Source organism: Plodia interpunctella, chromosome Z (genome assembly GCF_027563975.2).
Source record: "Plodia interpunctella isolate USDA-ARS_2022_Savannah chromosome Z, ilPloInte3.2, whole genome shotgun sequence".
Lineage (NCBI taxonomy): Eukaryota > Metazoa > Arthropoda > Insecta > Lepidoptera > Pyralidae > Plodia > Plodia interpunctella.
This window is the reverse complement of record NC_071324.2, coordinates 11,501,012-11,527,474: the sequence shown is the minus strand read 5'-3', so window position 1 is coordinate 11,527,474 and position 26,463 is coordinate 11,501,012. Positions and strand designations below refer to the sequence as shown.

Genomic DNA, 26,463 nt, shown 5'->3' with positions numbered 1-26,463 from the left:
GAGTGAAGGAAATGCTTAAGGTATTTCGCGGAGAGGTTTTATTGATAAACTGAAGCGGGGTGAGTTACCTCGAGTTGTCTTAGACGACTGAAATGAAACACCGACACTAGCGCGTTATTATGTGATAAACATAGCTAGTAAGAAAGACAGATAAAAATATAATAATGAGTTTTTGACAGGCAGTCTAAAGTGTCTAAAAACTCTCAAATTATCCGTTGGAACATGTCTTACATTTTAAATATGTTGGAACATATTTAAAATGTAAGATCACAATAATTATTATCATGCAGCCTGGTATCAGGTGCCTTGTGGTCGCATTTTTCGCAGTCGTAGTTTTTTTGTCTCCCTTTACCTTATTCATCATCGGAATTTCTGAAATCTCAGCATAATCTTCCGAATATTAATATATTGCGAAGTGTCTGTAATCAAGTCCATGATAAAATTCGCTCTCTTAAACACAGGAAGCGGCCTCAGAGAAGAGTGGGGATGGATCTCAAGGTGGGGGCCCGGCCGCCAGTCCCTGCGCGGCGCTCTCCGTCTGCGCAAGAGCATACTTTTTCTTTCGTGAATTTCTTTTTATTTATCCTGCATGTAACTCCAAAGCAAGGTCAGTTAAGTTTTTGTCTAAAAGTGTTAATCGAGTGGTTGTGAAATTTGAATAGAGTGAATTGTTTGGTTAATGTTTCGGTCCAGAGTAAGTTGCCTATTGGGTCGGCTAGTTCTAACTTGTTGTGTATCGTATATGTAGTAAGTTATCAGGAAGTTCGCAAAGGAAAGGTGTGTACGGCAAAGTTAAAATATAAACTTATTATTTACTTGCGTAAAGACAGAGGGTGCAATATAATTTTGTGATAAAAAAATATTTAAATGACTTTTTGATTTTGATTAACTGACTTCGCAGTATCTATCTATTCGTGGAGCTGCCATCAGGTATCTATGGAGTGAGTAGAGGCATTTTCGGTTTTGTCTATCCCGAAAGGGTCTGTTATTAAGTAAAGCCGTCTGGTGTGCGGTGCAGCTAATATAAATGATAAAAATTCTTTTTTTTTTCAATACAATTCCGCAAGTATATCGGAGATCACGAAGTAAGTAAATTAACAGTCGTTACTGTTGTTAAGAAAAATACTTTTAATAGGCGAAGGTCTGTCACTTCTTTGAACTAAAAATGTAAAGGTTTGGACTACTCCATATTTTTGAACCCTGAAGAATTCCGTAGCAATATGCATTACAACATTCAAGAAACACGTCGGCGTTGCAGTTGTCAGATCCAGAATCAAAAATTGCGCAAAATTGTGGCGCATCATCATCAATTAATTTAAGAACTTTGTTCTTGTCGGTGGAGCATTTTCCATTTCTAATTCTATCCTCAGCCATTGATTTCACATCCCTATACGACACGACCTTTGCCTTCTCTTTTATTACATCTAGGAATGAACTTTTTGGGTTTCCTTTTCCTTTTTGCGCAAAAGATATAAACTCTATGGATCTTCTGTGTTCGTATGAATATTATGAACATACTTAGTTTCCATTTAGTGGTAGGTTTACAGGCACCTATATTCTGAGACACATAAAGAGTGTTTGTAAGAATATGTGTCTATGAATGGAGTTAATAAAAACACGTGTTGACTATATCCGGCTGCGCGCGTTTCTAGTGCCAAGTCACAGGCGCCAGCGGGAACTAATGCGCTTTCACTGGTGTGACTTAGTGTAACGATAATTAAGTATGTATAGTGTAAAATAAATTCGCCCTCCGCGAATGTCCTAATTTTTCATCTTTTAAACCACGCAATAGATTTTGTTGCAGTTTTCACTATTTAGACATTTTTTTAAAGAAGCATACATACAAAACAGCCTATCAGAAGGTGAGAAGCCAGACCGAGTCGTTAGTTAACTACAAAACGATTTTCAATTGTCATTCTCTTAAGGGCGGTTAATATAAGTATATACTTAGGTAAGTATGCGTTCGGTCTGTTACATAAACTTTCCGACAACTAATCAAATAACCAATCAATTTAGGTACAATTGTTTCAATTCAAATTTGATTTAAATTGTACCAACCAAAATCTAAAAACTGGAAGTTAAGTGGTTAAAAGCCCACTTGCCAACGAAATTCCCAGATCCTAATACTAGGAGTAGTATTAGGATCTGGGAATTTCGTAACTAAAAGCTAGTAGTCATGTCTTCAGGCGATGACTAAGCCCGGCTTTCTTTTACGACGACTTGAATAAAGCGTGACACTCGGCTTCCGTTCCTGACTTGAGCCAGTAATCTTGATTCCACGGCGCAAGTCGAGAGTAGGTGAGCAAGTGGGTCTTCGCAAGTCGCGGCTAAGCCAACGATGATTCGACCAGCAGCTTCGATGTTTACCCGACGTGACGTTCTAGATGAGCGACAGAACGCTTCAAGATGCGATACTTTTACGATATGTTTTACGAATGATAACATCACCACCGTTAAAATAAGTATTTCGCTGGGATAAAAACATGATAATGCGTTTAAGGTTAATCTATATATATATATATATATATATATATATATATATATATATATATATATATATATAGATTAACACTGTTCTTAGAACAGTGTGGGAGAGCACTAAGAAATTCCCATGGGACTTTTACTCACATACGAAGTTGTGGGCAAAAGCTGTCTGTGGTATGGTAATGCATGTATCAAAATGATTTATGCAATTGACAATTGAATGTTTGTTTCTACGTTTTACGAATAGAATATTGTTTTGCTAAAGTGTTTAGTAAACAGGCCGTCCACGATCTACGTTTTTAACATGTCTATGTATCTGTATATTTATAGTGTAGCTCCTAAACCCGTGTCCTAAACTACAGAAGAAATTTAATAGATTTCAAGTCAGACCTTCTAAGGTCCTATAATGTTCTTTCAAAATTGCAAATTGAAGACAGATTTTTTTTTTATTAACTTTTTTATATGCCCCCAATATTAAGGGCTATTAATTAATATGGGTAACTTATGAAGATGTAAGAAGATGTAAGAACTCATCTCTCGAGTACCATCCAACTTGAGCTTCCGTACTATTGCCATTGATACGATAGATCCATAGACAAAAACGGATAATAAAGAAGGAAGGAGGTAAAGAAAATACTATAGCAGTAAAGCATTTCTCTAAGAACGGCACACACCCTAAGGTTTACTATTTTGATGCATTTCTCGAGCAAATCGGCAGATCGTTGACCCGGTCCCAGGTGATAGTTCAATCAAAAACGTGACTAAATGTGTTATCATAAGGTCTAATATTCCATTTGCGTATACTCGATGACCGCTGCGCCGTATACTCTGGCCAGTTTTGGAATGTCACAGAATACTGAGAGTACACTAGATCAGCACAGTTAGGTCCATCAATGTGGTCCTTCGATAAAATATCCTTAATTAATAATGTCTAAGAGTAGAAATGTATATTTTTTGCTCTTGTATTGATAACAATAAACAATCCCTTTATAAAAATCTTTATTTCAAAAAAGTGTGGTCCTTCGAGCCGGATAAAATATTCTAAATTAATAATGACTATAAAGAATATAAATAAAGGGAACGTTTCAGTGATATTTTTACCAGTATTAAATGTAAAATTATAATGGACGATGGATGAACACAGTATGCAAAGAAACACTCCTTAACCTCTGTATCTACGTCAATTTGTAGTGTTGCGTCGCGATAGATCGTGGAATAAAATGACAGTTGAACTTATTGAGGTAATCGACTGACCAAACTTCCCCTTCGCCCTTGATAAAGTAGATTTTGATCGATATACGTATATTTTCATTATTATTCGGACAGTAGCATTCGAAGCTGTGACGCCCCAAAGCCCAGGGTTAGAGTAAGAAAAAGTTAAAATCTTTCGCATCCTACTAATATAATACGAGTAAATGCGAAAGTTTGTGAAGATCTGTGTGTTTATGTACCATGTTAGGTATGTTTTTTACTTGAAATTTGGTACACGGCTAGTATATAACCTGGAATAACACATAGGATACTTTATATCCCGAAATTCCCACAGCGAAGCCCGCGAAATTAATTTATAATATTGGTAGGTTAGTTTTGGAGTTATTAAATTGATCTCGTCCAGTCTTCGTTTGATTTGTGGTCTTAACATGTTCTTGACCCGGTCTTCAGTCAAGCACTTTCACTAATGTTTGATATCGTTGATCGATACTTTCTAGTGTTATCATTTTGCATAAGTTTTTGTCATTTTGCATAACTAGCGGCCCGTCCCGGCTTCGCTCGGGTAAAACCATAATTAATTATGCGCCTGAACCTTCTTATTAAATCACTCAAATTCGTTTCATGATTTTAAAGATCTAAGCAAACATAGGGGCAGACAAACAGAAAAGGAGCGACTCGTTTTATAGTAAGTACCTACGTAGTGTATAACAAAAACACTGAAAAAAACCTAAGATTTACCTGTGTACGTGTGTGTGTACCTGTGTGTGTACTTTTACAGTAACATATACACAGGCTCGTAGGTTCGATTCTGAAATTTTTCTTTTTTTTTTTTCATATTAATTTATGTCATTTGTCCTGAAACGACATGGCTAGGCATGTATCTAAAAATATCGCCTAAGTATACATCGGACATGAGTGCCGTGAATCCTCTACACATCCCGCGCAGCATTGTCATCACTATACGCGTAAACTTCGCTTGAGCCTTTAGCCACGCATCGCTGTAATACTGAAGGGTCTCTTATAATGGATTTAAATTGCATAATAAATTATACTTACTGTTATTTGCGACGTCGTACAGTGTTATTGTTTACAGCACAGTACCGCAATCATAGATGTTTATATAATAACAATAATAGAAATGCAATCTGTTTTCTCGTATAGAGAGAATGTGAGGACGCAATGCCATACACTCGTACTACACGTTTTGTTTCCTGGGCGCTCATTGAAACTCATTGAAAAATCACATTAGAGTTTTCAATGGGAAATAAAATACAAACAGAATTTTTCACGTACTCATAATTACCCGTGATCCGTGGTCCTTCTATGATTGCTTAGGACAGTGGCGGTTTAACACAATTGTCGACAGTAAGCAAATCAAATTTTGTCGCCCACTCTTGTCACTCCCGGGGGTGGGAAGGGGGAAGCTTCAGCCAGGCACTCTTAAACGAAAAGTTTTGGTAAATCCACCACTGCCTTAGGATAAGAAAGACTAATTTGAAAATTTGACGAAGCTTGTGAAGATAAATTTCGTGAATAAAGACTTCATTTTGTTAACATATCTAAGATCAGATTACAATTACACGCAGTTATTACGAAACCCGTATTACTGTAAAAAATATATTCTATGAAGTCAATACAAAGTTTGTGAGAATAGTAAGATTTCATTCGTTAATTACGTTCATACGACAGTAATCGAAAGTGAATGATAAGCATACCTGGGAACCCGGCATAAGACTACGCCTCCACTTTAACTCAGCTATGCTACCAATTACTAATTAATCTTTATAGTGATCAAAAAATGGATGTCTCGATTTGAGAATCATATCGGAGCATGTCGCACTATGGAAGTCTGCGATAGACTTAATTTAAGTATTTTTATGTCAATAAATGATAGTATATCATCCTAAATTAAATAAGGGTTTTGATTTTTTTTTTGCACTGTGGAAAAATATTGTCAAAATAGTTTTAGTAAGCGCCTATACAAAAGTCGTTATTTGTATTTTTTAATTCTGTATATTAAATATATATAATAAAGATTCCACTGACGTGTTATAAAAAAAGGACCCTTGGAATTTAAATAGTTTAGTTACCAATGTAATTAATAACAAAAATGTGACGACATATAATTAAATATTTCTCAAAGAAATCATTGTATTTTGTAAACTACAATCATTTCGGAACGACCACTAGTGAGAAAAAACTTCAAGCACAGCTAAGATACCGGTTCCCGGATGACATAGCTTCACATAGCTTAGACATGTCGCGTCTTTAGTGGAGGCGCAACCTAACTCATATCTACACGCTTACGCCAATGGTAGTTGGAATCCCACATTTGTATGATGACAACTTAATTGTATGGAAAGTCTGTTTTTTTTTTCAATATCATCATTCGATGACTTTAGTGTCCGCACTTTTCATATAACGACAAACGATGCGCCCTTAGAAATAGATCAGGGAATAAAATTATATAGTTTTAGCTAACCATAGAGTTGATATCAATCCGTGCGGAGTACCGACCCAAAAATTCTTATATATCAACCCAAAAAAAGTGTGACAATAAATTGAAACACGCAACCTAACTACTTTAACTAGTTTCGTATTTAATAATAGTTATATAACTATATTTTAGAACTTAACATTAAAGCACAATAATAAGACAGTGTTATAAATTGTGAAACACATTGGCAACAAAACTGGATTGTGATTGTGAACCTCGCTATAGAATACAGCGACCAGCCGTATTACCTAAAGTTCCGTCAAAGTAAAACGCTGCTGGGTGAATTTCAGGAACGTTTTAAACGTCAGCCGCGTGCTGTCATTAGTGTATATTAAATTGTACCATACACAGTAATCAATTCAATTATCCTACTTTACAAATAAGTAAAGTACTGGTATAATGTTAATTTTGTAAATGTTAAATTAAAATAAAATTATTATTTAAAAAAAATGTGCGACACTAATGAAACGCTACACGTCGTGTTCTATTAGGTTTGGGGAATTCACCCATTTATAAAATTAACATTGTACCAGTACTTTACTTATTTATAAAATAGGATAATTGAATTGATTACTGTGTATGGTACAATTTAAAAAACACTAATGACAGCCCGCGGCGGCGTTCAACACGCTCGTGAAATTCACCCCCATCTACATTATCGTAGAAGGTAGACTACGTTGGTACGGGCACATCGTGAGACGAGACCAAAACAACCCAATACGGTGGTTCTCAATATACCCTAAAGGCCCAAATCCAAGGCCACCCTTCACCAGATGGTCCAATATACAAAAAGAGATCCAGCAGGCCTACAATCAACTTTTACGGAACGATTTAAATTGCAGCGCATTTCAATTTAGAAACCTGAACTGAATCGCATTAGTATTAATATTTAATTTGATGGTACGAATTTGCGATGCAGATCAGTTTAGGTTCTGAACTGGATCGCAATGAGAAATTATAGTAAGCCCCCAGACTCTCAGACCCTTTAAAGTGTGTTTATCTGAAAAACTAATTTATAGTAATTACATTAATAAATCCGGCTAGAAGGGTTATGTGAGAATTTAGTTATTATCAGTGTAGCTGTTATGAATATAAGATTGTTAAACTTTATAAATATGAAATAATATTTTTTATATTTCGTCATATTGATATTCAAGAAGTTGGTTGGTGATTGTGACAATAGTTGTGACTGAGAAAGACAATAAAATAGTTATAGGTATAGTTCGTTTAAATTGTGTGCAATAAAATTGTGTAACTATTGCACGATATAACCTATAATTTAGATAATAACAAACCTAATTTACTCAATATATTATATTTAGTGACGCCCTCCAAAATTTCAGGCTGTGATCCTACTTAAATTGTTCTTCTTCCCCGCGTTGCTTCCGCTACATAACCTATGCGTCTTGCATGGAATCCAAAACAATCTTGATGCAGCGATCCTGGTTCAGGGCAGCCCTGCCTTTTAACATCGTCAGACCATCACTTACCTAAATATGTACTTATCTGAAGGCAACCCACAAATTAATAGAGAACATAACTAAAATCACAATTATAAGACAGTAACAATAACAGACACAGCTTTATCTGTGACGTATTATTGGTGGCTTCATTGTGCAACTGGTAGGTAGGACATATAGGGTAGGACATTTCTTTTGTAGGACAATAAGTGTGCTATGGTTTGGGAAGAGGCACCACACAGGCAAGCGGTATCAGAGGCCGACTTGTGTTGATAAATCTGTAATTTATTACAGGATGACGACGGATTACGAGAAAATAAAGGCGACGTGTCTCGCCAAGGGTGAGCTGTGGGAGGACCCGGACTTTCCGGCAGTGCAGAGCTCCGTGTTCTACTACCAGCGGCCGCCCTTCCACTTCTACTGGAAGAGACCAAAGGTGACACTCTCTGCACTTTAAGAAGACATTGTCGTGTTAGTTAGTTAGTTAATTTTGTGACCTGTGATACCATTTTTGTCCCACTAGTGCAACATGGAAGATATCCACTTGTAACATAGTCCGATTGTTTAGTCCGATGATAGAACTGAAGAGACTTGTTTGTATGAGTACTTCGTTCGATGATTCAGGAATGCGGACCCACAAACGGTGTGGGAAATTAAAAATGTGAAGAACAGCTCCGACTTCAAATATTTTTCATTTTTTGCGGACTTTCAAATTCAGAACAAAAAAATGTTTATCCAGCGGCTGTCTGGAATTCTAGCGATTACGGTATCTATTGGTAATGGTTAGAATCTTCAATCGATGATTTCGAATTACGTTGATTTGCAGATTGTGCGCAGTCGGCCTTGGACGGCAAAGAAAATCTTTGTTTAACAAAATTTACATTTAAAATGTATGCGCCAAGTACGTGCGGTGAAAGTTACCAAGCCCACGACACACTTAGTGCTTGATTTACTTAACATACGAATTTGGACTTAAAAGTACATTGTGTAGGTTGAGATATTTAGGAAAATGGCTTGACGCGTTTTAACGAATTTAGTGTGATATCGAGAGTCCATCATGTCAATCGGTTGTTTGAAGCCCTGTAATAGAAAGAAAATAAATTTTAAGTACCTAAGTACTTTATCTATTCTTATGTTCAGAGATTCACAGGTATTATATTTCGCAACAATATAAATAAAATAATGCCGTTATAGGTGTAAATAATTTTCAATGTTCTTAAAAGATATTTTTAAGAACATTGAAAATTATTTACACTAAACCGTAAAACATACGCCCGTGGCGTAACTGTCTTAAGGTGGTGTGTTCCGGGACCCTCATGCTCAGGGGCCATTCGGACGTCTCGGAGCCTTTTACATACCAACATAATAAAACTGAAACGCATTATTAGTTCTGGGCAATTTTTTTAAACTATCGAACCAATATTTTAGTTTTGCTACTGAGTTTAATGAATTCAGTTAGATTAATGCATTCAGTACATTTTAATAAAGTATAAAAACAACTCACAATCTTTGTGACTATCTTTGATGAAACTAAAATTAATTTTCATATACCTAATTTCACTCAAATGGAAGGCGTTCGAAAGACCTTAAACTGAAAGCATTAGAACAACGAAATAAACATAAACACGTTGAATAGAAAAAAAAACGTGACTCAAGAATTCAAAAAAAGAACTTCTTTTTAATTCCAGCCGGTATTTACAAAGCCATCTAGTTTCCGTGGGCGTCACGCAGAACCGTACCGTTACAATAGTATAACGCTACCTACATCTAGATGCCTGAGGTAAACAAGAGTAGACAGGCATAGGGGCGGCCTTCGTAAATGTACAGGATAACCGGCCGTTTAGCGCTTTTTAATTTGATCTTTTGGCCTGACAACGACATAAATAGACAGAAGCGCCTGTTAATTCTATGATTATTTTTTTTTATACTGACAATTTCTAGTAAGTAGGGCATTGTATAATAGGCACTTAATGAATTACCTGCCTATGTACAACTGAAAATTTAGGTATTCATAATTTTGAAATGTTCTTTCCGAACAAACTTTGATCTATACCTAATAAGTCCACAAGCATCTTTTTATATAGATTATTGTGATCTGGGGGCACGGCAGTGATCTGGGGGCACGGCAGTGCCCCCGCCAAGTCGAGCAAAAAAATGCAGCACGGTCGTACCATCCTTTTATCGAAGCAATTCAGGCCAATTTCGAACCCCAATAACTTCGTTGTGGTTATATAAGTAATTATTCGTATTTATCTGCAAATATCAGTGTGAAATAACTTCTTCCCAAGGTTGCCATCCCAATTGACCGCAGCTCCGCCCTCGGGAGCCTACGTTTGACCTCAGGTGATATAATCAAAATTTCATCACCATTAACCCAACGGTTTCGCCATTAAAGCGTGACAGACAGAAAGACAGACAGAGACAGACATTCGCATTTGTAATAGTAGTATTGGATGTTGTGCATCCCAACGGTATCTGAGCGATTTCCCGGTTTCTTCTCAATCGTTGAGCGTCGGTGCCCAGGGTCCAATATTATAGGTAAGGTTTTACTATTTAGAAAAAATCAAGTATCTACTTACACGGCGAGTTTGAAAACACGCATTCATGAAAGTCATATTTGGCCAATAAGAATCCTCGAGTGGGAAGTATTTAGTATGATGTAAATAACCTATCCTGACTAACATATAAAATATTTCGTGTAGGATGATATTTCTTGCCAAAATGAACATTTCGGATATAAATTCAAGTTACTAAAAATATTTTAATCGTTGAATTTGTCTGCATAAATTATAATTAATGAATTTTAAGTCTGCTTTGAGCGTTAGGTAATTACACTGCACTGCAATATAAATGTGCCTATTTTTTTTTTGTTTACGTTTCCTAACATAGTTTTTGTTTTGGCTTTTTTGTATTTGTACATTTCGTTTCGAAAAAAATATTTATTTATTTATTTATTTAAATATGTGGCGTATACATTGAGTGGCGTTTGGACAACTTTCGTAAGGCACAGGTACAGTCGTCTTCAAATGATTGAACACATTTTTCCACAAAATGACCTTATACTTACCTTTATACAATGACTGGGAAGAAGTTATTTTTTTATATAAAATTGAAATACTTGTTGCACTGCATGTGTTTTTACACAACTATAGTTACTCTAAAGCAAAAGGTTTGCCAAACGACACTTAAGCCTACGATACATTAAGTTGACCAAATGAGACAAACTTCTTTGTCTCATGACATCTGTCAATTCGTTATATATTTGCTAGGTAATTGTAATACCTATACCTAAATATAATTTACAATAAAGATGCAAACCTATTTAACTTTAACTGAATTCATGCAAAGAATATTGACCTAACCTAGCAGTTCGAACAAGGCGAAGGAACCTTGCCTTATTTAGTCAGAGCTTAGTAACAACCTAACGGTAAAGATAACTCTTCTGGCATATGACGGCAGCGCGCGTCTTATGCAGTGTCAGGATCGCAATAGACTTATATAGACGACGTCGTATTGCGTACCGACTGAGATTTGGGCAGAAAGCGACAGAGAGGTCCATGCTGGACATAAAACTACAGTACAGAGTTCATAAAATGAGAATTGTAATACTTAGGATTCACAGCACATAGTCGGATAGTTCGGTCCTTTGAGAGGCTTGCGTGGGGAATAGATCTAATACGTAAAAGCCGTTTGTAGTTTTATTTTTTTATTACTTGATAGCCATTTATGTTTTAGCACTTGGCAAAGGCTTTATTTCCGGGGTATAAATGACACACATACTTACCATAACATAGCGATACGAAAAAGAACGAAAGTCCAGGATATGAGTGCGTAGTGCGACTTTGCTATTTATATCTCACCATCGAATAAGTAGATTCGAAGTGAGACGCAACTAGCCAATCACAGTGCGCCACTGTGACGCAACGACAACACACCACAATGTGATTGATTCCCTGAGTCTCACTTCGAATCGATTCGATAGTGAGAAGTGAAATGCAAATCCGCAATTCGCCCACAACACGCGAATCGAAACGTGGACGGCATTCAAAGGCCAGTTAGTGGCGTACCGACATTTCGAACATAAGGTGTACGTAATGTCGGTAAGCCGGCTAGATGAGTTGATGTCCAGAAAATGGTTTCAAACAGCACGAGATACATAAATTGAGAGAGGCCTGTGGGTTATAAAGGGCCGCCGATGATAATGATCACTTTCATTCATATTAAAACTGTTAAACTTACGATTATATACTTACGTCCCTTATTGACGTCAAAAACTGACAAATAGACATCCGTGCGGTGCAACAAACTTCAGCGCAGCCTTTGCTTCAAATCATGAAATAAGTAAGTATTTGTACGGAGTACCTACTAATTCCGTGCTTCAAATACATCAATTAAAAATGTGGGTCTTAAAATTGTATTAGTTACCTACCTACTTTCAACAAATGTGAATGCAGATGTGACATAATCAACCTTCACGGTGGCAGACATTTGCAATGTGCAAGCGTGAACAGTGCAAGATGTGTGTTTTCTGTGCATCTGTGCATTTGTGGGTGGCACGTCAAGTACGTTCGGCTATACTGAATACGGTCAACCTGTTATGCGACTGCTTGTGACCTTTTTAGAAATATTCGCCTTAGTAATTAAGTTTAAAGTAAACTACAGATAGGTATCTAGGTAAGCGGCTGTTTCACGGCTAATTTGTAATATAGTTTCCTGTTCCATTTTAGGCCATCACAGTCAACCTGTCTGTGCGGTACCTACAAATTGAAATCGACTTGTTCATGTGAGAATGTAGCAGCAATATTTATGTAGTGTACGATTTTGGAATTTTTATTTTCCCATTTTAACAAGTTTCAAGTGCCCCCCCGTTTCGTCTGTCTGTATGAACGCGATAAACTCAAAAAGTACCAAACGGACTTTTGTACGGTTCACCAATAGATAGTGTGTACAAGAAGAAGAAAATAAAGTATGTAAAATATAATAAACTAGCGGCCCGCCCCGGCTTCACTCGTATAAAACCAGAACAAAAATGTAGCCTTATTACACTCCTGAAGGTTTCGTCTATCTCTATTTAATTTAATTTAGTATTTTTTGAGTTTATTGATTACAAACAAAAAACAAAAATACAAATCTTTTCTCTTTATAACACTAGTATGAATTAACTTAAATATAGTGAACATAATTCTGTTCCAGGAAATCTACCCGAATTCGACGTTCATGTCGGACAGCGACACTTTCGACGTGGTCACAGGGAAACTGGGTGAGACAACTGTACTTATAGTACTGCCCGCGGCTTCGCTTGCGTCACCTAAGTGCAACGGTTCTCAAACTTGATAAACTAACCACTCGTACGGAGCCTGAATTAAAACTGGTTCTAAATGTACTCACATAACAGCTGGTACTATGAGTAGACTTTCAATAAAGTTCAAATTAAACCATGTTACAATTACAAGGCTAATAGTATTAATAGCTAAAAGTACATAATTATAATTATCTGTACTTTTACATGGAGGCCCACCATTCATTCACGAGCACAGACCATTTAGCATTAAAAACCGCGCATCACCTGCATATCCAATGGCCAAGATTATGTTCTGATTGTGTCAGCAATATATAAAAGCGGGTCCCACCCCTCTTCTTTAAGGCTAAATTGTCTGTGATTGCGGAATATAATAGGTATAGCCAAAACGACAATTTGAGGACCGCTTACTTGGTACGCCCATAATATTTATAGAACAGAAATTCTACTTTCAGCTTCACACTATCAAATTTTGCTGTTTCGTCGTACATCGCTGGTATTTCTTGCGGAAAATAAAAACTCTCATACAAACCAAGCTTGTTGTTCTTTTACATTCGCGTGGGCAGCATCTTAGATAGTGTGAAGCCGGCATAAGAATTTCTTTGCTTATCTTTTTCATAGATTTCTTTTAAAATCTGCCCGAGACGAGAAGTTGCTAGCATATTACTTCGTGTATAAGATATTTTTCAGTACCATAGTTAATGTAAAGCGAGCTGTTTGCTAAGCGAATTGTCAGTATTGCGAGCTATTTAAGGTTGACAAGGAAATTTCACTGTATCGTCGTCAGTCTGTTCATAAATCTAATATAGCTACCTACTAATATTGTAAATGCAAAAATGTCACGCTTAAATATTAAAATAATCATTTATTTCAGACTAGTTGCGCCCCGGGGCTTAGCTCTCGTGGGAATTTCGAGATAAATGATATCCTATGTGTTATTACAGGTTATATTCTATATATATATACATATATATATTATATTATTCAGGTTATATGTATTATATTCTACTCGTGTACCTACGTTTCATAACAATTCAGTAGATTTTGCGTGAAATAGTAACAAACAAACATACATACACACATATATCCTCACAAACTTACGCATTTATAAGTAATATTAATATTAAATTTATGCGAGTTATAAACAGATTTCAAAAAGTCAATAATAAAATACAAATAAAATTATAAAATGAAAAATCACTAGGTCGGCATTTTTATAATGGATATAGTTAGTTAAAACGACAATTTAAAAAAATAACATGGTTTCCACAATACGTCGAAGAAACCGCGTTATGTAGAAAACTGTTGGGAAACTTTCACTGGGTTCCCAGATGTTGGCCCAATAAAGAGAAATGGTGCACAGTGGTTGCTCAACGGACCGTTACTTCCTTCTCATGGATCGTACGCGATCTGATATGTAGGTTACACTTCCAGCGTAGATAATAGGAAGACATCTAAATGAATACGTTAAGAAATTTAATATTTTTTGCATGCAAAAAACATAGACAAACGATTCAGTGCAGCGCACTGCATCGTATTGTAATTATCTATATAATTAATGTAAATTAGTAAAATAAAAAATTAGTAAAATAAAGTAATGTAAATTATCTATATTTAAAATAATTTGCAAGATAAGTATATAATTATAATGAGAGATGGCAAATAGCATCATCAAATCTATATACATATTATAAAACTGTAAATAGTATGTCTATACATAGGAGACATTAATGAAAAATAATTATGGAGTTATTTATGGGACTAACAGAAGGCAAAATATTGTTTTTTAGAATGTTTTGGTGGCTGGATGGAATTGATGCGATTTTCCCAGTTATATCGCGGATTGGAACACGAGATATTGACAATAATAACAACATGAAATTAACGCGAAGCCGCTGGCGAAAGCTAGTAGGTAGTTAATATTAATTTAAAATTGGAAAAGGACGTGCGAGACTGAGACGGAGACATATTCTTATTCTGGTTGTATTAACATTTTATTTGTTGTATTTATATTAACCTGCTTAACATTGAAAGAAACATTACATACTTGTGTTCGATCTGTAAATAATAAGATTGGCTACAATAAGCCACATGCGATCACACCAGCGAGTCCAAAATAATTGAAGTTACGACCGTACGCTACGACCGTATTCGGTCGGACATATTATCATCAATATTTTACTAACGTTTGCCTTGCGCTTCGCCCGCTAAAATGATGTTTTTACTTTTACAACTTTCACGGCGCTTTGCATCGCGAACGTTCTGTAATGATTATGTGTTTTTAAAACTATTTACCTAGTTGTCATAGAACAGAATAATTTTTGTTCACACAACGTTCGTATGTATCGTACAGATTGGCGACCTTTAATTGAATCTGTATGTGGACGAGTATCTGTTATAAAATATAGTATCGTTGAGTTAGTATGCCGTAACACAAGTCTCGAACTTACTTTGGGACTAGCTCAATCTGTGTGATTTGTCGTAATCCTAATATAGGTATTTAAAGATACAAAATTGTAAAGTTCTGGATAAGTATCCTTGTCACTCTGTAAGGTGTTGTTGCAGGAGACAGGTGGCTGGTGTCTTGCCTTGGAGTGCTCTTCCTCAGCAAAGGGCTATTCCACAAAGTCGTCCCCACCGACCAGCGCATGGACAAGGAATACGCGGGGATATTCAGGTAATTTCCACAAATTTTGACCACGGATTTTCTATAAATAGAATTATTGTAACCACCTGGATTTATGACGTATTTTACCAATATTATCGGTCAATCCGATATCAAACCAATATTATTGGTTTGAGCGTTTGTTACTCAATTACGCAAATTCTAACGAACGGATTCAGCTAAGGTAAACGAAATGAACGAACGAACGAAACCCTTTTGGATCATTGCGTGGTTCGTCTGTCAAAACCCTTGTGATCAAGAACGCGCTAAAGTATCAACGTTTTCCCGAAAGCTCTTTCCCAAAATGTCCCATACCCAAATTATATCTTCCCCAATGAATTCATACATACAATAATAATAAAACCGATTATTCAGATCGTTAACTCGAACTAAAATGTCAATAATAATTTAACTTAAAATTATGTTAGTAATTTTGTAATAAAGACATCAAAATTATTTGAGAGCGCTAAGCCAATGCAATTAAAACGTGCGTTCAGATTCCGCATATGGTGGTGTGGCCAGTGGACCGAGGTGCTGGTGGACGACCGGCTACCCACCGTGGACGAGAGGCTGGCCTTCCTGCACTCCTCCCAGACTGCACAGATGTGGCCTGCGTTGCTCGAGAAGGCTTACGCTAAGTTAGTATCGCCTGGAAGTTTTTATATAATCTGTGGTATCGCTCAACCAATTCAGTCTCCATAAATCTTATAGATAAGAATGCATTTTGCATTTCCATTGCGTTTAGTTTAGCTATGACTTTCTACTCTCTTTGTTATTACTTTCGATATTCTTATGACCCTATGGTCATACTCTATAGTCAACGTATTCATTTTTAAAATAACGTACATTTCAAGCTGAAATGTAATGTTATGAGAATAACAGAGTATATTAGAAATGGTAAAGCCTGTCTGTCGCGCTTTCACGATTAAACCGCTGAACCGATTTTGATGTTTGGTATGCAGTACACAAACTATACTATATCGATGTTGCATTATTTTCAGACTGCACGGCTCTTACGAGGCCCTGAAGTATGGGAACCTGCTGGACGGGCTCGCAGACCTGACGGGAGGTATCACAGAGGCGATAGCGGAGGCGGTGGACGTCGCCACACTGAGCAACCTCCTCAGACACAGCAGCCTAGTCACTGCCTACTACTGCCCCGGCGTGAGTCCACCTTATTTGTGATGTGACATGGACCTGAGGACAAAGGACGTTGGTCACTATGCTGAGGAAACTCCTCAGTCGTCCTTCATTGTAGCCTTACAGCGTTATCAGATCTTTTCATCAAAAGTGAGAAATAAAAAAAAAAAAGTGCTTGTCTCTGTAACGAGAGGTCCCAGGTTCGAGCCCGGTCGGGACTTTTGAAAATTATCTTTTTTTGATTGGCCCGGGTCTTGGATGTTTAACTATATATGTAATATGTTATAAAATATAGTATCGTTGAGTTATCCCATAATAGAAGTCTAGAACTTACTTTTGGGGTTAGCTCAATCAGTGTAATTTGTCCTAACATATTTATTTATTTATTATTTACAATAGCTGTCTAGTGTAGTGGTGTACTATTTTGCTACGCGCTTTCCTAAATTATGGAACGAGATTTTTCTCTTCTTCTATCCTGATCTTACTTCCTTTATGATCGTTGAGTTATTTTTAATTTTCTTGTATTGTATACTTTATATTAGTTTTATAATCGTCATCTATATTTTTTCCAGTCTTCTGAAGACGTAATAGTGGGACTTCAAGCCGAAATGAATTACAGAGTTTACAGAATAGAAAAGGTATGTTCTATAGGTATTTGTTACGGATAAACTGCGGCTTGGCTACATTGTCCAATGTCTAAAACAAAATGTTATTTGGAGCTTGTATGACAGTAATGTATTGTGACGTCACGGATTTTGGAGTCAAAAAGCATTTCTAATATAGGTACTGTAATGAGACCGAAGAAAATTTTAATCATGTAATTAATAAAACTGATCAATTACAGTGACATTTCATTATAGTATTTCGTTATTTCAATACCTGTATGCACATTCAATCCAATTAAGTATCCGGTTAGACTTAAATAGGTTTTAAAGTATCATCCCTTTTAGACCTAGCATTATGCCGCTTATCCTTGGATAGGCCTAATTTTAGACATTATCATCCCGGCTATATATCTATTTAAGCGAAACCCCGTTGTTCAGTCATGCTTCCTTGCGTCAACGCAGCGCGTTACGGCTCCCTGGTACTCCATTGCTTTTAGGTTTTTAGCTTGATGTGAATTGACGTTGTAACAACATACAATTTTTGCGTTAATCTGCATTGATCCGTCGACGAACATCAACGGACGACGGAGCGCAACGTAACAATGAGTACCTACGGGCTTTCAAAATTCGCAGACCAAAATGTGACTTGAAAATCATTATTTTTCAGGTTCACACGTCAGATGGCTCCATGTATCTGGTGCTTCTGAAAAGGCCCTTGGTACCCGGCGGCCGACATATTGGTACTACGATGGACAACGCCACGTAAGTTATGAAAATAAAACAGCAAGCAATATTCATCTTTAATTTCTTAACCCTGATTACGATGAATCGGCACGCTAATAATCACTATTACATTTTTCTCAATATGTTTTATTTATTATCGAAAATTAAAAATAATCTATAGAATAAATTATGCTACGCTAATATACGTAATTGAATTTATCTACGAGTAAATATAGAGTTAGATGTCTATTGTCCAAATCGCCAAAATTTGTAAAACCGATAACAGTGGCCACAAAAATCCGTATAAGTACATTGTAAAATGGGAATGAACCTCGTACGATACTTTCTAATATAATTTTTAACTACTTTTTAATTTTCGCAAATAAAATTAAAGTAATTTATAAAAATATTATGTTACTTATTAGTCTACATCACTTGACGCTATTCTGTCTAATAGATTTCTGTGAAATTTTAGTAGGTTCATGTGCAGATTAAAACCTAAATTATCCGACCAATATGCTATTTATCCCAACCTGATAACAAACTAAAACTATTGTATTCAGATGGAAGTCAATATCCCCTTACGAAAGAGAGCGTCTCATCGCCGACAGCCGAGGGACCTGGATGCCTTACATCGAGTTCCAACGCGTGTTCAGCAGACTGGAGGTCGTACACCTGGACCCGGAGACCAGCAAGCTGGAGACAGTCGACAAGGAATCCTGGCACGTTCGAATGTACCAGGGCAGCTGGCGGAGGGGCGTCAGCGCGGGGGGGTGCAGAAATAATGCTAGTAAGTCAGTGATTTCTGCTAGAGATGGGGTTTTCCCCCCTAGTATTTTTCTCCCCAAAAAGTCGGGCGTAAACACTAGTTATTGTTGTTGCCATTTGTTTATTAGGTATCTAAGTATATACTTGAACACTTAATTTCTATTACTCACTACCCATCATCAATTTTCATGACGTATATTTTACGCCTAAAATTAATATTATTTTAGACTTCTTCCACATCAACCCGCAAATCCAGTTGATCCTGCACGAGCCGGGCTCTGTGCTCGTCTCCCTCAATCAGCACAGCATCATGGAGCCCAAAGTCATCGGTTTCAGCATCTACAAGATGCCAGCCTTCCTCCGAGAGACGGCCACGCAAACCTTCTTCAAAGGCACCAAAAGCACCATCAATAGCCAATATACGAATAGTCGACAAGTCAGCCACAGGTAGGATCCTCGGCACACAAGTTAAACTAAAAGGCGACAGTCAGCGCAGGTTTAATTAGATATAAAAGTGTTATTTATGGGATTTTTCACGATTACCCGCGAAATTCAAAATACTCGTTTATTTTTTCATAAATAATAACCACTAAATAAAAATCCTTTCTAATACTTTCATTTCTAATTAAACCTGCGCTACCGGCCGTTTCAATTTTGGTTCAACTTATGTGCCGAGGTTTACAGGAGTGATATGACCATCTGTTTTAGTTTTATCTTCATTGCCCGACATTATGTGAGGATACATATTTAATTCTGAGTTAGGACGAGGAGACAAAACCATATTCTTTTAATTATACCTACAATTAAGTGAATATGTTTTACGTCATTAACTACAATTAAGTTTGCTTATAAGGAAAAGCAATGAGAGCAGAGAAACATTATGTCGCACGCATCATTACACATTTATGCTCTTCGTTAAATCACGCAACGTGGATATTTCACAAATAATCCATCAATCACAGAAATAACAATTTTGCTGTTTTCTACTGCTACCATTTTTTGCATGAAAAGCGAATGTTTGTAGCAAAGCGAATTCCTCATGCAATTTTCTCAGTCTGAGGCCAAAGAACGTTCTATTTCAGATGCGAATTAGAAGCCGGAGCCTACTTGGTTGTCCCTACGACCTTCGAGCCGAGGGAAGAAGCAGACTTTTCTCTGAGAGTTTTCTCATCGAACTGCATAATAGACATGATGGTGTTAGATTGCACGCCCCAGATTCTGAAGACAGCTTTAAAGAAAGCGCCTCCAGGGCTGGAAGCGACAAGTTTTGCGCAGTATGAGTCGGTGTTCCTGCAGTTGGCGGATGAGCACAGAACCATCAATGCGTTTGAGCTGCAGGAACTGTTGGACGCATGCCTGCCCAATGATTACATCAAGAGCTGCGCTTCTTTGGACACTTGCAGACAAATTGTGCTGTCTTTGGATGTATCCTTTTACCTAAAATATATAGTTGTAGGCCAAAAGCTGTCACCTTCTTTATTTCTTTGCCTTTACTGGAGTCAACTACTTTCGGACTTACTTTTTTTTTTATCCGAAAATTTTACCTACCTTGTCAATTTCCTTAAAAAATAAACAGCAAACCGGATCTGGCCGCATCACTCTCGCCAACTTCAAAGACTTGATGTGCAGCCTCAAATATTGGCAAATGATATTCAAGGTGAGAATATGAGAAATTTATGTGTGTATGTGTGGGTGAATTTCAAGAGCGTTTTGAACCCCGCCGCGGGCTGTCATTAGTGTTTATTACATTGTACCATACACAGTAATCAATTATACTATTTTACAAATAAGTAAAGTACTGGTATAATGTTAAAAATGATTTTTTATTTAAAAAAAAGTCGGATTCTATTAAAACACTACACGCCGCGTTCAAACGCTCGTCAAATTCACCCGTGTATAGTGTGTATGTGTCTGATAGCCATTTGTATTGGACTTGTAAATGTTAGACAAGGGTTTGCTGAATTCCATGTACAGTCGACCGCTTGCAAGTTACTTTGCTTGGACGAGGGGTGAGTCTGCTAGGGGAGAAGAGGTGATGTTGACTTTACTGGGTATTTTATAAAAAAATATTCAATGAATGTTCATGGATATGGCGTGTGCTGTAATGGGCGATCACATAAAATACTTTATCTTTAGTTGCGAGCATAAAATAAATTACATTCTATCCGTAGTTTAGTTCACTCGTTCAATTCTCTCACAATAGATCTTGGTCATCTGAATATTGAAAATTGAATGAGGAATGACCTGTTCCAGAATCACGCCAGGGAGAAGATGGGCGTGCTTCGAGCGGAGAGGCTGCGGGACGCGCTTCGTGAGGTGGGCTTCGTGGTACCGGAGCAGGTGCTGGCGTTGCTGGTGCTACGCTTCATGAGGAAAGACGGCATGCTGCGATTTGGTGACTTCGTCTCCGCTGTCATGCATCTACACCGCGCCTTCAGTCAGTATCACAGATGTGTTTACTACAATCTTTTTCCTAATTTCTTCACGGATTGTAGATGGGTTTTGCCGATTGTGTGTAGGAAAACATTGGGCGTAAAACCATATCTGGTCAATACCATTCTCTTTAGAAATACTGGAACAAGCATACCATGTTTAAAAGTAGACGCCAACAAGGAATCTATATTTTAAGAAGGCGCCTCCGGTTCGCTAGCGCCACGACCACATTTTTATAGATATACATTTTGCCGCGGGCGATGATATCTATAGCCACATAATTCAACGTATGCACCTGACTTCACCTTTCCTTTTTAGGTATATTCTACGCAAAAGATGGGGCTTACGATGGCATCATAAATTTAAGTTTCACTGAGGTATGTTACGTTTGTATTTTCTTTTTTTTTTGCGTCTCAGCTAAAACTATGGCGCAGCTGCTTGTCATATCCTATTTTTTTTTATATTCTTTCCTCAAGAAGATTTAATGTTGGGCATCAACAAAGTTGTGGCCGTGGTACAACACTACACGTCCTGGAAAATCTAATTCTGAAATAGATTGGAGAGCGTAGACACGCAAAAAAGTTTTTTTGTTAACTCAGGAGGATTTTGCAATTATACAATACAAAATTACTTATGCGTATAATGCAAAAAATTACGCGTGGTACATACGATACAATACGCTACAGACTTGACCATTTAAATGAGCTTGATACTAGATTTCCATGATTTTATCAATACTATCTTGTTCGCCGAAACAGCTATTTAATTAGCATCCGTTTTACCTAATATTTTTATTTTCCAGTGGCTGAAATACGCTTTCATGTGTTAGCGAAACCGCTGATTGGCTGGACCATGGAACAGAACAAATTGTCTGTGATTATTCAAATGGTGCAATAGGTATATGCGTGGGAAAAGAGATACGGTGACTAGTGACCAGTGTTTCAGTTTTAAGAGTGAACCAACATTAAGTACAGTCGACAAATCAACCTATAACCACTGTAAATTCGCCGTTATTACCGTCGCATAGCGTTCCATGCGAGATAATATTGCGGTTGCATAGATGGGTTTGCCCATGTTGCCGGTGTTTTCCCAATTTATTCCAAAAAGTAAAACCCGGCGCAAACCCATTTATAAGTTAACCACGTGTAATATGAATTCATTCTAGTGAACGTTCTCGCGCGAGTGTCGGGAGTCTAACCGTACAATCACCAGCACATCAACATCACGTTATGCAAAATCATTACAAATTCGCTCGCCGCTATTGTAAATTAGCGAAATTCGACTGTAGGTAGACTGTTTACAGTCGATTTTTTAACACCTCCATGGACTGATAGGTGCGCGTTTTTGGGGGCGAAATCAAAGGCTGTTTTGGGTGTTTAGGGCGAAATCAGACTTTTGGAAAATACAGATACAGTATCACGTTTCATTTTGTGACAACCTTGTTTGCCAGCAAGAACTACCTAAATGAATCTTATTAAACTGTGCCAGAACGTTCGCTAAAAAGATCGCTGTTCGAAATTATATGCGAGTACTCGAAGTATGCTCGAATCTTTTAGCTGCTTAAGTTTTGACATAGAGTAAACTGAAAATGCTCTTGTATAAGACCGTGTAATATATAAATACTCAAAGCATTTCGTTAGTATAAGCCACGATCTCAAATAATTTCAACATAGCTTAAGCATTTGTTTTAAATTATAATCTTTCCACCGAATTATCTAATTGTTTAACAAAATCACAATCAAATTTGTTTGTAAACTCTTGTTTCATCACATTTTATAGTAGTACATACAATAATTTATATATTTACCATAATCCGAAGTATATATAGCATTAAGTTAATAATGACAACATAATAAATTTTAATTATATTTTTTAAATTTTCATTTAATGTAGAATTTGTTCTAATTAATACATCGGAATTCCATTAAACTTCTGTAAATACGCTGTTACATTATTTAGAAATACATTTATATTGTATATAGTTATATATCTGTTTTATCCATAACATGATAAAAATTATTAATGTTCAAAATTATATGTTGATATTCCTGTGTGTTTTGTACATAACTTAATGTGACATTGCATAATATTTTAATGAAACAATTATTTTATATATTAAAAGTTTTATTTCTGTCATATACAATAACTTTTTTCAAGACAAGACATGACATGACATGTAAACAATGAATAAGGAGATCACCGATATCTGAGACTGGGTCAGTGGTTTACAGAGAATTGCTAAGCAATCCTGTCTAAGTGAATGCCCTGGCCCTGACACAGCTAATAAATGAAAGAAGAGGGTTATATTTCCCCAATTATAAGGCAGAAAAAACTTGTATCTGCTCGAGAAGGATCATATTCCATGTTTAAACTTGATGTGAAATCGAACAACCAAACGGGCGGACTCAAATTATGAAAAACCTTCATTCCCTAGGGAATAATATAAATTAAGATATACGAATTAGAAGAATATGTAGGAAAGCGGAACCTGGACTCAGGAAAACGCTCAGATGAGAGAGAACAGACAATGATCGAGTTGATTTGCGTCGACGACAGCATGCGGCAAGCCCCATATGGCAAACAAGAATAAGAGGTAAGAACTCAACTATAACATGGATTTATATCAAATATAATATAATAGACAATATGCATATGAAGTGATTTTACCGAAAAATACGAGTTTAAAATGATTTAAATTTGTTATAGGTACACTTTTGTTATTAGCGCAATAATTGATTTTTGAATCGAAACTATTATGTTAAGAAAAATTAATTTGTCCATAATATTAAATAAATAAAGTTTGTAAAAAAATATTGCAATATAATTGTAATCTTATAAGCGTATTCCCTATTATACCCATGTTCCAAGAACCTGCTTCTTGGAACATGGGTATAATAGGGAATACGCTTTCTTTGAATGTTTTTGATTATTTTTACTCCAATACACGGTAAACACATAGTACCAATACATATCAAATCTATGAAACATGCATGTTGTCTGATCCAATAATTAATATGTTTTAATGTAATTTAAAGTGCATTGCACCAAACTGGCATTTCGTTGTGTTCAAATAATAACAAATATTCATCAAACCTGATTTAATATAGAAAGTTTCTATAAAATGTGTTTCACATTCGCCGCATGTAAACAAAAGGGCCCAAAACTGCAAAGTTAATTACATCTTTTTTACAATAATATAAAATAATATAGTTCATGATAAACTATTACATCTGATTATGCATTTTCCAAATAAGTCAAAATATTTATATTACACAAACTATAAAAAGCCAAAAGGATTCAATATCAGTAATACTAAAATACTACAGAGCGGCAATTTCATTTATAAAGTGAAAATCCACATATGATAAAATAAATAAAATTTTACTAGTTAAATTTGTATCTAATCTAACATAATTTATTTAACTAAAGCTTATCTAATATTTCTAATATTTATATCTATTACAGTCATTTATCCTTACTACTTGAGTGTTCATCTGCTGATTCTGAAGAGGCAGCTTTGTGTAATTCATACAACTGAACAATTTGATCGTCCGACATGTGATCAAGTAACTCAGGATCTAAGTATTTACCTAATATTTTTCTCTTGGCTTGCTGCATTGGCTTCATTTGTTTTGCTAAGTTTATAGCATAATCCTGTGAAGAAAAGCCCTCATTTAATATGCTAAGTCACCCAAAATTTATAGCTGTAATTGTCATAAATAAAAAATACTACATACTAAAGGAAATAAAGTTATCTGCTAAATTTGAGCAGGATATTAGACTAACAAACCGGATCAAAACTTATGTTAATTATGTATTTCTTTCTAAATACAGTTCTGCTTACAGTCCATTCATTCAAGAATATCCGTGCCTCCTCTGTACCACAATTTTTGTGTCTTTTGAATTCGTCACGCGCATAATTGTCGCCTAACACCCGCAACTCCGCAGGCATGCCTCGATGAAGACGGAATATCAACTTATACAGCTTGCGCACCCTCAGGACGTGCTCGGTACACGACATACTGGAAAAGTATACTTAGTGTTTGTAAGTTTCAGTATGGCGTGTTAATGGTTAAGTGGAAAATCTTTGGCTAACTAAACAAATTTAAAATTTTTTTCTCCCATGAAAAGCTATATTATTCCTGAGTTAAATAGGATAGCGGGAGCGAGGTCCCAGGACGCTGCTAATGATAAATATTACCGGACAAATTTTAACCATGCACACATGATTATTAATTGAAATTTGTGAAATTTGTACACGGACAAGTTTAAGCAAAATTTATCGAACGAATACACTGGTTACAGTATTCTTCAAGTTACGAAACCCTAAAACATAACCTATAAATTAAATATTCTTTATACATTATACCTTTACTGTTTTGCAGTATATAATAATCAACTATAAATTATGTTTGACTATCTGTACATGATCAAACATTTTTACAGCTGAATTATTATGTTATTGAACAAATAAATAACATACAAATTTATCTTATTTTCCACGAATGTCTAAATGTCATTGTCAATTTGATTTGTTTTTCTATACTTTCTTTTTTCTTTCTCACTCGAAGTCAGGCTAAAGTAAACAACTATGATGCCTTAGTAAAAATTAGCATTAGTGAAAGTTGAAGTACCTACATTTAAATCATGGATTTTTACGTTTAGGTAAGACTGACACGAATTCCGCAGCCTGCATGGGACGTAAAAATGCATCGATAGAATTTATTTTACTTTACATAAAAATAGCAAGGTTTATCGGCATTCTGAAAGAGATACAAAATTCAAAGACACCGTGTGAGACCGATCTACATATTTTACGTTTTAGGGGGAGGGAGCCGGTGAAAATAAAAAGTATATATATATATTCATAAAACTATTTTATTTTAAATATTGACACTAATGTATCCCATCATTCTTGTCGAATTACAAAATCTTTCTTTCGTATAAAATATGCCTCTACATATATTGCTCTATCGGGAACTATCCAAATACAAAGCACTTTAAATTACCTACTCCGATTTTAACAGATATTAATTATCCATTATAGATAACAAGTTGTTAACACTAGTGTCAAATTAAATTCGAGTCGCCTAAAAGCGCCGACGTGACATTCATTAAAATTCCATTGGTACAGTTCATATAAAGTACAAAATCTATTTATCTAACGCCGAAATTAA

The 26,463-nt window shown here is 36.1% G+C and overlaps 2 protein-coding genes across 3 annotated transcripts; one reads left to right on the top strand and one right to left on the bottom strand.

Annotated features, from left to right (window-relative positions):
* The first annotated feature begins 450 nt into the window (after nt 1-450).
* CalpC (Calpain C) lies at nt 451-23,422 on the top strand. 2 transcript variants are annotated; one of them, XM_053768322.1, is made up of 15 exons: nt 451-607; nt 7,948-8,089; nt 12,847-12,913; nt 15,518-15,629; nt 16,115-16,255; nt 16,619-16,781; nt 17,330-17,395; nt 18,030-18,124; nt 18,649-18,875; nt 19,081-19,300; nt 19,936-20,278; nt 20,430-20,510; nt 21,107-21,290; nt 21,605-21,663; nt 22,089-23,422. In XM_053768322.1, the coding sequence occupies exons 2-15, from the start codon at nt 7,949-7,951 to the stop codon at nt 22,113-22,115; spliced, it is 1,926 nt and encodes a 641-aa protein (XP_053624297.1). In that variant the 5' UTR covers nt 451-607; nt 7,948; the 3' UTR covers nt 22,116-23,422. The 2 variants fall into 2 exon arrangements, with proteins under 2 accessions (XP_053624297.1, XP_053624298.1); XM_053768323.2 differs by lacking the exons at nt 451-607; nt 7,948-8,089 and adding an exon at nt 12,166-12,327.
* A 1,097-nt stretch (nt 23,423-24,519) lies between these two features.
* Nucleotides 24,520-25,816, bottom strand: Sdhaf3 (Succinate dehydrogenase assembly factor 3). Its single transcript, XM_053768327.1, has 3 exons — nt 25,656-25,816; nt 25,131-25,308; nt 24,520-24,940 (listed from the first exon to the last, which is right to left on the bottom strand). The coding sequence occupies exons 2-3, from the start codon at nt 25,305-25,307 to the stop codon at nt 24,752-24,754; spliced, it is 366 nt and encodes a 121-aa protein (XP_053624302.1). The 5' UTR covers nt 25,308; nt 25,656-25,816; the 3' UTR covers nt 24,520-24,751.
* Between the last annotated feature and the right edge of the window lie 647 nt (nt 25,817-26,463).

Excerpts from the sequence above, each read along its gene's own strand:
- Sdhaf3 (XM_053768327.1), bottom strand. The coding sequence starts at position 25,307 with ATGTCGTGTACCGAGCACGTCCTGAGGGTGCGCAAGCTGTATAAGTTG. Across the intron at positions 24,941-25,130 it reads TATTCTTGAATGAATGGACT|GATTATGCTATAAACTTAGC; the intron begins GTAAGCAGAACT and ends TTTTCTTCACAG.
- CalpC (XM_053768322.1), top strand. The coding sequence starts at position 7,949 with ATGACGACGGATTACGAGAAAATAAAGGCGACGTGTCTCGCCAAGGGT. Across the intron at positions 19,301-19,935 it reads AGTCGACAAGTCAGCCACAG|ATGCGAATTAGAAGCCGGAG; the intron begins GTAGGATCCTCG and ends GTTCTATTTCAG. Across the intron at positions 21,291-21,604 it reads GCATCTACACCGCGCCTTCA|GTATATTCTACGCAAAAGAT; the intron begins GTCAGTATCACA and ends TTTCCTTTTTAG.